The 13,336-nt window shown below is 49.0% G+C and overlaps 1 protein-coding gene across 1 annotated transcript; it reads right to left on the bottom strand.

Moving 5' to 3' along the window:
* Positions 1-7,085: 7,085 nt before the first annotated feature.
* On the bottom strand, positions 7,086-13,268 carry TMEM186 (transmembrane protein 186). The gene is given in 3 exon segments (XM_028117662.2): positions 7,086-9,617; positions 13,168-13,211; positions 13,214-13,268. Coding segments are annotated over 3 exon segments (735 nt in total). The 3' UTR covers positions 7,086-8,981.
* Between the last annotated feature and the right edge of the window lie 68 nt (positions 13,269-13,336).

Here is a 13,336-nt window from a genome sequence, read left to right on the forward strand (position 1 = left end):
TGGTGTGATCAGAGAGAGGACCAAAGAAACAGGCAGGGCTCGGCCGCAGAGGGCCTCCCCCGCCCTGCTCAGAGGCATGGCATTTCCACGCTGTGGCTCAGGTGCCGCAGGTTGGGAGCAGGGGGGTCACCCACCATGCTGAGTGCTCCTGGGAAGGATGGGGAGGCCGAGAGACCAGTCAGGAATCTAGTATAGTCAGGGTGACTTGGTGGCCCGACCTGGACCAGGGCTCGTAGGCTCCCGCCTTACCAACTCTCCCAGCTGTGTCAGCGACCCTGTGAAATGCAAGGCGTGGATCCCATGGTTTTCCAGGCTTCTTCCACTTTGGACACACAGCATGTCTATAAGAGAATTCTCTTGGAAGGCAAGGTTTACCATTAAACGTGCTTTTAAAATAATCACATATAGTGGGGCGCCTGGGTGGCTCAGTCGTTAAGCATCTGCCTTTGGCTCAGGTCACGATCCCAGGTCCTGGGATCATGCCCCGCATCGGGCTCCCTGCTCAGCAGGGAGCCTGCTTCTCCCTCTCCCTCTGCCTGCCACTCCCCCTGCTTGTGCTCTCTCTGTCAAATAAATAAAATCTTTAAAAAAAATCATAATCATCACATCTAGTAATGATAGTTATCATTTTTTGAGCATCTACTATCTGCACGCATATTCTGTGGGGTCTTTATAATTTTCAGGACAAACCTACGAGCTATGTATTCGTATGCCTATTTTCAAGATGAGGAAACAAGCTCAGAGACGCTGGGGGAACTGCTGAAAATCACGCAGCTTGGAAGCCAGGATCTGAAACACACAGCTGTATGAGAGATGGTCTGTTAGTGTATAAACAAACATGTGTGTAGACACATGCAGTTGGCTTCAGATCAGGTGAGGGTGGGGACTGTCTAACACTCCAGGACCCTTCTCACAGCCAGCCTAGCTACCAGCCTGCCCAGTAGCCTTGGAAAGTCAACCTGAACCGGTCGGCGTTCATGTGAGCTCTTAACGTAACTTACTAGAGTGGGTTGTGGAAGGCACCAAAACCTCAAGGTCAAATACTCTCTGTTCAAAACAGACACTGTTTTCTACTTTCTGTTCTCCTTCGGTGCTGGGGAGGCAGGATGCTGCAGGGGAATGACTTAACTCTGCTGCTTTCTAGCTGGGTGGCCTTGAGCAAGTCTCTTCACCTCTCTGAACCTCCTCTACAAAAGGAGGCTACAGGGCGCCTGGGTGGCTCAGTTGGTTAAGCGACTGCCTTCGGCTCAGGTCATGATCCTGGAGTCCCGGGATTGAGTCCCGCATCAGGCTCCCTGCTCAGCGGGGAGTCTGCTTCTCCCTCTGAACGCCCCCCCCCGGTCATGTGCTCTCTTTCTCTCTCATATAAATAAATAAAATCTTAAAAAAAAAAAAGGCTGCTAATAGTAACGCTCACTAGCACTTACCAAATACTCCCCTGGACCGAGCACTACTTTAAGTGTATTCCAGGTAGTAAGTCAGTCCTCCAAACACCCTAGGTGGGTGCTACGGTCATTGCTGCTTCCCAGGTGAAGAACCCAAGGCACGGAGAGAACTCCTCCAAATGGGTCACAGTTCACCCACATAGAATGTGGCAGGACATACAGTGTCCAAAGAATGATTCCAAAGAATGATATATTTCTGTTAAAGTCAAGTTCCCACTCATAGATACTAAGTCTATTTCCCGAAACGGATACAAGTCCGAATGAGTGCCGGGGTCTATCTCAACTGTTAATCAGTGAAGCGGATGTTTTGTCACCAGCATTGGTACAAACATGGCCAAGTGGTATGGGCCCTGATTAACTGGGCAGGATTTTATAGTTGAATGCCACAGGATCAAAACAAGGCCATAAAAGTTGGACTCTGCCTGGGGCTCAAAGGGACCCTGGTGCTTTCCACATGGGGACTCACAAGTCCTGAAGTCACAAAGCAGCAGCAAAAGGAAAGCCCTCACCCCCGGCCATCTGGGCAGTTCACCCCAGGCTGCCCTCCCACCCCCACAAGCAGCAAAGCCCATCGGATGGGCGCTGGGAAGTGCATTAAACATGGTCCTTGGATGATAGAAGGCTTATCATTGGTAACCAGGGCAGGGAGGACACCAGCTCCCAGCTGTGCACACCGTGAATGTCCCTGGCTAGTGCCAACCTCACCATGCTCTGGGGGACCACATCAGTCTGCCCAGGTGACTACAACAGAATGCCACTGTTGGCTTACAACCCCCTGGTGGGCTCCCCGGGTGCAAACTGGAACTGGCCCCCATGCACAGTAGGGCAGGGCGAGACTGGAGAGAGAGAGGCAGGCCACCCCAGACGGGCAGGAGGCCGGGGTAATAAACAAGGAAACTTAACTTACAAGGCTTGTCTTGGGCAGCTGCAAGATGAGGAGGTCTCCACACCCACCTGCCAGAATCTTAGGAGTTTATATGGAGGCCTTCACTGGGTTCAGGAGTGTCTACTGTGCAGATGGTCTCAACACCACATCACCATGTCAAGGAGGTGTCCTTGGGCAGCTTCCGGAAACAGAGAAGTCAGGTGGAACCTGCATTCCAAGGACAGGGCAGGGGGTGAGGAGCCTCCGATTGCTTGGGGCCAGTTCGAGGGTCAACTGGCAGTCATGCCCTCTTGATGACCTCCCCAACAACCATACACTGGATGGCTTAAATGGTAAACATGCATTTCTCACAGTTCTGGAGGCTGGAAGTCCGTGGTCAGGTTCTTGGTCAGGACCTCCTCCTCCGATGTCTTCACATGGCCTTCCTGGGGTCATACAGAAAGCCTCTTTATTTGTAAGGGCCCGAATCCCATCATGGGGACCCTAATCACTTCTCAAAGGCCCCACCTCTGAGCAGACCGATGTGGTCCCCCCCAGAATTTTGCGGGGGGTATACTAACCTTCAGTCCATAGCAAGTACCGTATGGAAACAGACATGGTGCAGACCACCCCATTCCCTGCAGCAAAATTATACCCAGCCCAGGGCACGGAGGCGCCCAGAGTCCAGACAGGTCTCAGCAGACAGCCAGGAAAACCACTCTAGAAGGGACAAACATGACCATGTCACCAACGATCTCCACGACTGAATGTTTCCCAACGTCAGCTCAGCTTCCAAGTCCAGAATGGGAATTCGTGGTGGAGAAACTTCTCTTCACCTAGAAAGCTGACTTGAAAGAGACCTTGTTTTTCACAGCATTTTTCATTTGTTAAGATAGACAACATACTCTATTATGAAAACTAAAAAACGGTATTAGGTTATAAAGTTGAATGTGCACGTCTTCCCTCCCTCCTGTCCACCCCTCCCACCCTAACCGTAACCACTGTGAACAAATCAGAATCTACGTGGTTTGTACAAACACAGAAATAAGACCACACAAAACTATATTGTTCTGTGACTTGCTTTTTCTTCCACTTATCATTACCCTATGGTTACCTTTCCACATCAGCAGATATAGTCCAACCTCATTCTTTTCTTTTCAAGATGTATTTATTTATTTTAAAGAGAGAAGCCTGCACATGGTGGGGAGGGGCAGAGGGAGAGAGAAACTCAAATAGATCCCTCGCTGAGCACGGAGTCCAACACGGGGCTCAATCCCATGACCTGAGCCGAAACCAAGAGTCGGATGCTCAACTGACTGAGCCACCCAGATACCCCTCAACATCATTTTTTGTAAGGGCCATGTAAGAGTCCATGGTATGGCTCTGCCAACATTTATTCACCCACATGACCTACTTACAAAAACTCCATCCATGAACTTCCAGTTTTGTCACTGCTGTTCATTCACTTAGCTATTAGAAACATTCGGTGAACATCCTCATAAGTCGGCTTGGGTACTTCTATTAGATTATTTTGGGATTGTCGTCAAAGTGGGCAAATCGCCGATATATCCACTGCCTGAATCTAAAGGCTACCTGCATCTCCTGAGAAACTGCTTTATCATCTGTGTGGCTTCCAGGCAGGGTAAATCCCAGTGATTCTCAAAAGTCCGGGTGCCTCAGAATTACCTGGGAAGCATAAAAATGCAGATACCCCAGCACCTACCAGAATCCACAGGGGTTGAGCACAGGTGAGCTTGGACAGATCCCAGGTTCTGCCCTCCTGGCGTGCTGCAGGAGCCCTCGGGGGTCAAGTGAAGATCTGTGGTTCTGGCCCGGGGAGTAAGGGGAGGGAACAATGCATTTGCTCCGTGTGCCCTCTGCTGGTGGTGGGAGCAGACAGCACATCGAAATGGTGGCTCTTTCCTGCACTGGTGAGAATGGGGCTCTCACCTCCAGTGTGGGGATGCTTCAGGGCAGCAATCGTCAACCCAGGCTACACGTGAGAATCACCTGGGGGACCCGGACAATAGCAATGCCTGGTCACCGGCCTGGGCAACGACATTTCCTTTTTTAAGATTTTATTTATTTGACAGAGAGAGGGAGAGCGAGCAAGCATAAGCAGGGGGAGCAGGAGAGGGAGAGGGAGAAGCAGACTTCCCACTGAGCAGGGAGCCGGTAGTGGGGCTCGATCCCAGGACCCTGAGATCATGACCTGAGCCGAAGGCAGACGCTTAACCAACTGAGCCACCCAGGTGCCCCGGACAACAGTATTTTTTAAAAAGCTCTCCAGGTGATTCTGCACATGGAGCTAGAGCTGAGAACCTACTCTTTAGGCAAAAAAATTTGCCCCGGGAATACGATGTCCAGAGGCATGAATTACTGTGGTGTTTTCTGTCCTGATAGTCTACATCTGAAATTTCCAGCCTGTCTGCATTTCAGAATCGGCTTCAAGCTTGTCAAAAAGATTCTGGGGACCCATCCCACACGTAACCAGAATCTCCAGGAGTGAGGTTCACTCAGGTAATAGCTTACAACTAGACCAACACCAGGGGTTATTTGAGTTAACTCGTCTTTAATGAGGTCAAAGTCAAATCATTAATACCTCTTAAGACATTTTATAGGGGCGCCTGGGTGGCTCAGTCAGTTAAGCATCTACCTTTGGCTCAGGTCATGATCTCAGCGTCCTGGGATGGAGCCCTGCGTTGGGCTCCCTGCTCAGCAGGAAGTCTGCTTCTCCCTCTGCCTGCCACTCCCCCTGGCTTGTGCTCTCTCAAATGAATAAATAAAAAATCTTTTTTTTTAAGATTTTATTTATTTATTTGACAGAGAGAGACACAGCGAGAGAGGGAACACAAGCAGGCTTCCCACGGAGCAGGGAGCCCGACATGGGGCTCGATCCCAGGACCCTGGGATCATGACCCGAGCCGAAGGCAGACGCTTAACGACTGAGCCACCCAGGCGCCCCTAAATAAAAAATCTTTAATAAAAATAAAGGATCACTTTGGTGATCCCAGGATCCTGAGACGAAGCCCTGCGTCGGGCACCATGCTCAGTGGGGAGTCCCCTAGAGGATCCTCTCTCCCTCTTCCACTGCCCCTCCCACTCGTGCTCTAGCTCTAAATAAATCAATCTTAAAAAAACAAAAAGCAAAAATCAAAAACAAAGGATCACTTTGGCTGCTGTGAGGACAGACTCTAGAAGGGGAAGGATCATGGAAGCAGCAGGTTGCCACAACCCAGAGGAGACATGAGGGCGGCGTGGATCACCATGGCAGGGGTGCACAGGGGGAGAAACAGTCAGCTTCTGGTCGGATTTTTGAGAGTCGGCCTAAAACAAGAAGCCAATGGAACGACATGCCATTTCCCCTGAAGAAAGAACTGGTGCTTCTCAATGGGTTGGTGGCTCCCCGGGACGCCCAGGCTCTGGGTCAGGGCTTGGGGGAGAGTGTTCTCCTGCATGCACAGCTCTTGTGTCTGGGAAAACCACAGCTATGCCCAAACGGTGGGTGCCGAGCGTCCCCAAATGCCTGAGGGACATAACCACACACTCCCCCAGACTAGGGTCTCCAACCACAGGAATCAAATCCACAAACCTACGACCTTACATGTGCATCTCTAATGACAACTGAATACAAATTACAAAGTGTGGTTTCTTCTTGTTTCTAAAAGATCCCACACTTTGGGGCACCTGGGTTGCTCAGTCAAGCGTCTGCCTTCAGCTCAGATCTTGATCTTGGGGTCCTGGGATTGAGCCCCTGTCAGGCTCCTTACTCAGCGGGGAGTCTGCTTCTCCCTCTGCCTCTGCTCCTCCCCCCAGCTTGTGCCCTGTCTCAAATAAATGAAACCTTTAAAAATGTATAAAAATAAAAGCTCCCGCACTTCCTTCCACTGTTCCCGCCTTTCTCTGACCCTCCAGGCTTTCCCTAGTGTTGAGGATCAAATCAGGGTCGGCTCCAGCACACACACCCCGCTCTTGCTCTTGTTCCTGCCTCCTCCTCACGGCGACCCACTCCCCCCTCACTGCACCCCCCCCCCCCCGTCACCTAAGTACGCATGTGCACTGGTTTACCGGCCGTCCTGCCTCCCCCAGAGGAACCCAAATCCGCCTCTTTGTGGCCAGTGCTGAGCAGGGCCTGGCACAAGAGATTTGGGCAGAATGAAGGGCTGATCTGGAAGCTTGCGGGAACAGTCTTGTGTTACAGGCTTTACTTGCGTCTTTGAGATGGAATAAATTAAGAAAACCAAACTTCTTTTGTGTTAGTGACAAAGGGTGGGGGGGGAGGGAGGGAGGGAGGGAGAGGGGGAGGGGGGGGAGAGGGAGAGAGAGAGAGAGAGAGAGAGAGAGAGAGAGAAAGGATGTTAGGCGGGATCCACGCCCCGTACAGAGCCTGAAGTGGGGCTCAATCTTGTGACCCTGAGACTTGGACCTGAGCCGAAATCAAGTCGGGTGCTTAACCGCTGGAGCCACCCATATGCCCCATGATATGCCACATTCCTTTGTAACAATGGGAAAATGGAAATGATTTAAGTAGTAAAGGTTTAAGGACCAGCTACATCCACTCAGTGGAGTATTTTGCAATTTCTGAATTTGTTTTTACACAGAGTATTTAAATGAAAAAATCAAATTATCTGCACCTTTTGTTTTAGGGATGGTGTACTGCCTATTGTTTTCCCCAACTTTACTGAGCTATAACTGACCTATAACGCTGTATCAACTTAAAAGTGTACAACGTAATGATTTATCTATGTATATATATTGTAAAACGATTAATACAACACGGTTAATGTCAGACATCTCAAATCGTTACGACGTTTTTATTTTCTTGTGACAGAATATTTTTAATGGTTTACAAGTAAGATAGTCTTGTGTTACAGGAAGCAAAAACCCAAACACTTCCAGGTACAGGATAACATCTATGTTTGTAGAAAAGCCTGGAAGCACAGTGAGACACCACTTCACACCCATTAGGATGGTGATTATCCAAAAGACGGACACAGAGAAACAGGAACCCTCAGGCAGTGCTGAAGAATATAAAATCGTGCAGCCACTGTGGGAAAGCCTGGCGGCTCCTCACAAAGTTAAATGTAGAGTTTACCCTATGATCCAGTAATTCCACTTCTCAGCACACATCCAAAAAGACCAAAAGCAGGACCTCAAGATTTCTGTAGACCCATGTTGACAGCAGCATTATTCACAAGAGCCAAATGCTGGAAACAATCCAAATGTCCATCAACGGATGGATAAACAAAATATGGTCTACACATATACTATTCAACCATAAAAAGGAATGAAGGTCATACATGTTATAGCCTGGATGCACCTTGAAAACAGGATGGCAAGTGAAAGAAGCCAGACATCACAGACCATGGGGTGTCTGATTCCATCTATACGAAATGTCCAGAATAAGCCAATCCACAAAGACGGAAAGCACATGAGTGGTCACAACGACCAGGGGGAGGGGGAAGTGGGGAGTTATGTTTAATGGGGACAGTTTCTCCTTGGGATGACGAAAAAGTTCTGGAAATGGACCCAGGTGATGGTTGCACAGCGCTGTAGGTGTACTTAATACCACCGAATTGTACACCGGAAAATTGTAAAAGGATAAATTTACATTCTGAAAAAAAAAAAAATTTACATTCTGTACATTATACCGCAATAAAAAAAGACTGGAAGTCCACACAACAAAACATGTAGTTGACTTCTGAGTGGCAGAATTATAAAGATCATGTCTCCCTTCCTCTTTACTCTATTACAGATTGCATAACAAACATGTATTACTAATTGAGGGGAAGGGCAGTGCATATAATTAGCTTTAGTTTATAAAATAATGCACCAGAATACAGTTCATATCACTTTAGCACACCGCAGAGCCTTCGGACACGTCTGGGTGGCGAACACAATCTTGGCAGGGGTGCTGTGCTCACCGGGCCGACACCTGTCCCAGTCACTGTGCGGTCACCATCCTGGCAGGGTCAAATGACCCACCTCTATCTGGGCTTCCTCCTAGTCCTTTCTGGGGTTGAGTCCCTGAGGAGGCTCGGCACAGGGCTCGGGAAATCTCTCCTGACTGCTTGGAAGCCTTGCACTACACCATCACCTCTGCAATGACCTTGACATTTACTGTTTATTCTCACACCCATCCCATGAGACAGGCAGGATTTTCCCTTTCATGGATGTGACAACCAAGAGTCAGCAAGACTTGATAACCTGCCCCAGGACTGGGAGTTGAGGACTGAGGTTGCTATTATTGCCAGAGACACAGGGAAGGATGTTTTAAGCTCATGTGAGCTTCACACAAGCGCCCAAGTGTTCTCACTTGCAATCCTGTGCTCCCCCTGCCACACCTCCCTGCCTTCTGATTTCTCAACACGGCACAGCTTGACCGAACCCAACATAGCTTCCTCCAGGAACTGGCAGTTAACAGAAACTTCTGGCCATTATCTGGCTGAATGTCACACACAAATGCAGTAAGAATTTGTATGATAGACCGCTCTCCTAAACCCAATTAGTAGCTCCTGCCTCATGAATTTCTTCATCCCAAAAGTCAAGGGCCTAGAGGCCCTGGCAAAGTCTCCGACTGCCTGATCCCCTTCTTTGGCCTCACCCATACCCTCGGCCTTCCTGCTGGAGATCCAGGCAGCCCAGGGCCACCTGGAGGCCCCGTTCCCAGCTCACTTGAGGGTGTCTAGCATCCCAAACACCTGCGTGAAACGCTCTCTGTCCAGGACGCGTCCATACCGCAGCGTGAGGTAGAAGGTCTGCTTCCCGCTGTACTGCTGGAGGCGCACAAACAGCTCCTGGGGCCGGTCCTTGCTCTCCGTCATGGGGATCACATCTGCCACGGGCCAGTCCGTGTCCTGCCGCCGGCCCCAGAAGGTCAGGTGGGCTACCCGCAGCACGGTGCCTGCCTCATTCACATACAGGATACCCACCAGCCTCCGGAAGAAGTGGCTCATCCAGCAGAGCATGGCCAGGGCGAAGCCAGCTATCCCGCCCGCAAAGCACAAGGAGCCGAGAGTCACGAGGCCATGCGAGTACCAGTAGAAGCCAGGTGGCAGGGCCAGCAGCGTCAGGGCCGTCTGCGCCACCTTCAGCTGGGACAAGTACCCGAAGGCTCGGATTGCATCGAACCGGTAGACCATCTGGAATTTCTCTGTCTCCATGCCTGCAGGCTTCTCCTTCAGGGTGGGGGTCCTGCTCCCTACCCACCTCCCAGGATCCTGCCCAGGGTGGCACCACACCCTGCAGACAGGCCTTCTCCATGCAGCTGGGCCTGCCAACCGTGGCACAGCTCTGAGGAGGGCAGCCTGGAAGGGAGACAGGACACCGTTGCTCTCGAGAACAACCATGCTAATCACAAAATAAACATCTGCAGAGCACCTTACCCGGAGGCACCTGCCGATCCTGTGAGGTTGCTATTATTGCCAGAGACACAGGGAAGGATGTTTTAAGCTCATGTGAGCTTCACACAAGCAGTGCAAGAGGGGTGCCATTACAGTTGACCCTTGAACAACGAAGGGGTTCGGAACCCCAACCCCCAAGCAGTCAAAACTCCACATACAACTTTTGACTCCTCAAAAACTCAACTACCACTAGCATAGTGTTGGCCAGAAGCCTTACCGATAAATCCATTAACACATATTTGTTGTTACATGTATTATATACGGCATTTTTACAATAAAGTCAGCTAGAGAAAAGAATATGATTAAGAAAACCGTGAGAAAATACATTTACAGTACTGTATTAGTGATACCATTAAGTTTATCTTGTTTCCAAGATGAATTGTCAGTACCCACATCAACACTGTCTTATAAGACACAAAACACTATAGATAGTACACATATTACTGACACTAGACACAAAAAAGGAAGGATAATAAGAAAGGGAGATTCGTTATTGATTTATAAGGACAATGATCCATGGATTGGTAATAAAGCAGCAGTAATAGGGTTGCTTTATGACAGCCTAGTGTAATCGATACTATTGTTTCCGAGGAGCCTGGTCTATACGCCAATGAATGAATCCTTATAAACTTCTGATGGCATATAGTATATTACAGTCAGGTTCAGAATACAGTATCGGAAACAGTTACTTTAAAAAAAAAACCACTTAGCCATGATGATAGGCTAATACGCATTTTCTCCAATTACTGGGGGGCGGGGAGGGATGGAGGGAGGGGCAGGGAAGGGACATCCTGCAGGGTAATTAAATCTTTGAAAGCAAAAAGCAAAGTTACAAAACAGTAAGAAGACACACTGTTAATTTTATATTAAACATCACTCACAGCCTCTAAGGATAGGCTACCCACTTCCAAAGGAGGCTTTCCAAAGGAGATTTTCACATGAAGACATTCACTCACATGCGCAACAGGGAAGTTTAAGTGGACGGCACAATGACTATTCACTATTTATTATACGGAAGGGGATCAGCGGGTAAGTCTTCATCCTTGTTGTCATCCTGCTGAGTAGGCTCAGGGTGAGGAGGCAGAAGGGCTGGTCTTGCGGTCTCAGGGGTGGCAGAGGTGGGACAGGTGGAGGGGGCAGGAGGGCAGGCAGGAGAGGCAGTTACACTCGGCGTAACTTTATGGAAATACATCGTAATTTCTGTCTGACTTCTTTGCTTTTTCATTTCTCTAAAGATGTTTCTGTATGGTACCAATCCCTCTTCCACCACCTGCTTTAGTCTCAGTGCCCGGATCACAGAAGGGTCCATGTTGTAAAAGAAGTCAAACGCCGTCTTGAATAATCGAAACCCTTCTGCCAGGTTGTCTAATGTCAACTTGTTTTCTGGCCATGCTGCTTCTATATCTTCCTCATCTGGCACTGGTCCGGAAGCTCTCATCTCCACCAAGGCGCCTTCAGTTAACTCCTCTGGTGTGGGGTCTATGAGCTCTTGATGTGGGAACTCACCGGTGGCCTCTCGGTCGGCAGAAGCTGCTTCTCCTGCTATCTTAACATTTCTTAAGCCAAACCTCTTCCTAAAATTATCAAACCATCCTTTGCTGGCATTAAATTCTCCAGCTTTAGTTCCTTCGCCTTCCTTTTGCTTCAAGTTGTCATATAACAACTTAGCTTTTTCACGAATCATACTAGAGTCTATAGGGATGCCTTTCTTGTAGCAATCCTGCACCCACATAAAAGCTGCGTTTTCAATACGAGATAAAAGAGTATCTCGTAAAAAGTGCAAGGTCTTCGCGCCTGCTGGTGTAGCTGCCACGACAGCTTCACGGATTTCCTTTTCTTTTTTTACAATGGTCCTCACGCTGGACTCATTTATTTTGAAATGGCGGGCAACCGCAGCTGCAGACTTCAATCTACAGTACATATCGAGCAATTCAACTTTTTCTTGTAACGTCATGACTTTTCTCTGCTTCTTGGGAGCACTTCCAGAATCACTAGTGGCATTTCGTATGGGTCCCATGGTGTTATTCAAGGTTTACGACATTGCACTAAACACGATGAAAAATACGCGAGAACCACCGGATCACTTTTTACTGCCATTCGCAATTTACCAGCGATGAAGTGCTCACGTAGAGATGATTAGCAACACACACCGTGTTAAGCACATACCACACTTGAGCTCACCACAACAGCAACAGGGGGTGGCTATGGAATTATTACAGTAATACAGTATGTACTGTAGTTAATTTTATGCAGTTAGGATTTAATACTGCATCTTCATATTTGTTTCTCTCGACTATGAATGATGCCGTGTACAGTCTGTAAGCCTCTGTGTGCATTTTGATAAACTTTTTATAACAAACTTGTGTATACTTTATGGTAGTAAATAAAATAAAGTAGTATCTACCTGTATTTTAGGCATTCATGACATACCTTTTTATTTTTTCAGTATTTCTAGGCTACGCAGTTCGTCTGCCAGGTTTTTCAAATTGTTGCAAATCTCCGAAAAATTTTCCAACGTATTTATTTTCAAAAATCTGTATAGAAGTGGACCCACACAGTTCAAACCCAAATTGTTTAAGGGTCAACTGTATTTCCACTTTACCACTGAGGAAACTAAACACAGAGAAGGTCAGAAATTTGTCCAAAGACACACAGCCAGTGAGTGGGGCAGAGTCTGACTCTCAAACTGTGGTCCTCTTTCCTTCAGGCAGTTCAAAGAGGTACAAGAAAGGTGGTAGAGCCTTCATCCATTCAACAAATATCTAGGGACGGCCAACTCTGGGCTGGGCACTGAATTCATTAGGCTGTGGGAACATTTTCCCCAGCAGGAACCAATGTCCTAAAAGGTAACAAATCCCTGCGATACTTAAAATAACCTCCCTATTTTCTGTCAGGTTAAAGCATCACCTTCCGTGCTGAAAGGGAAGCGCTGTTTTCTGAGCCCAGGTTGGGGGCGGGGGCGGGCCGGGAGGCGCCAACCCGCAGCACAAGGGTTTTATCAGGTGCACGGTTATACACCTCGCGGAATACAGTGAAAGATGCTCTGGACTTGGGGGCCTGATCTGGGTTCCGATCCTGACTCCTACAGTCACTAGCTGTGGCTCCTTGGGCAAGTTCCTCCACTTCTCTGGGCCTCGGTTTCTTCTTCTTTCACAATGGGGATTCACAACATACCAAATGAGACAGTGGTTTCAAAGCCCTCAATTGCACTTGGTGGACCCGAGGATCTGATGCACCGGGACAGCACTCAGTGAATTTTAGGGCGCGCTACTGTCGCCCCACGTGACCCAAGCGCAGGAAGGCGCGGCACAGAAAACCTTAACCTACGCCGGAGGTCCCCCACCCCCCGCGGATTCCCCGAATCAGAACCCCTGGAATCCGCTTGCCTGCCCAACCTGGACCACGACCCCCAAAGCGCACCACTTCCCGCAGTTCCCGCCAAACTCCTTCTTACCATGGCCCAGCTTCCTGCGGCCGGAAGTGAATCCCCTCTGCCCCGGAACCTCTAACGGCGCCTGCTCAGCAGTAATAGGACGCCGTGTTGGCGCATTGCATTCTGGGATTTGTGGTTCCGAAAGAATATCTGACGCAAGTCCCAGGTACCGTGGGAGTGGATCCTCCTC

The sequence above is a fragment of the Eumetopias jubatus genome, unplaced genomic scaffold (genome assembly GCF_037043125.1).
Source record: "Eumetopias jubatus isolate StellerSeaLion01/CBP00866 unplaced genomic scaffold, mEumJub1_p1.0 scaffold_12, whole genome shotgun sequence".
Taxonomy (NCBI): domain Eukaryota; kingdom Metazoa; phylum Chordata; class Mammalia; order Carnivora; family Otariidae; genus Eumetopias; species Eumetopias jubatus.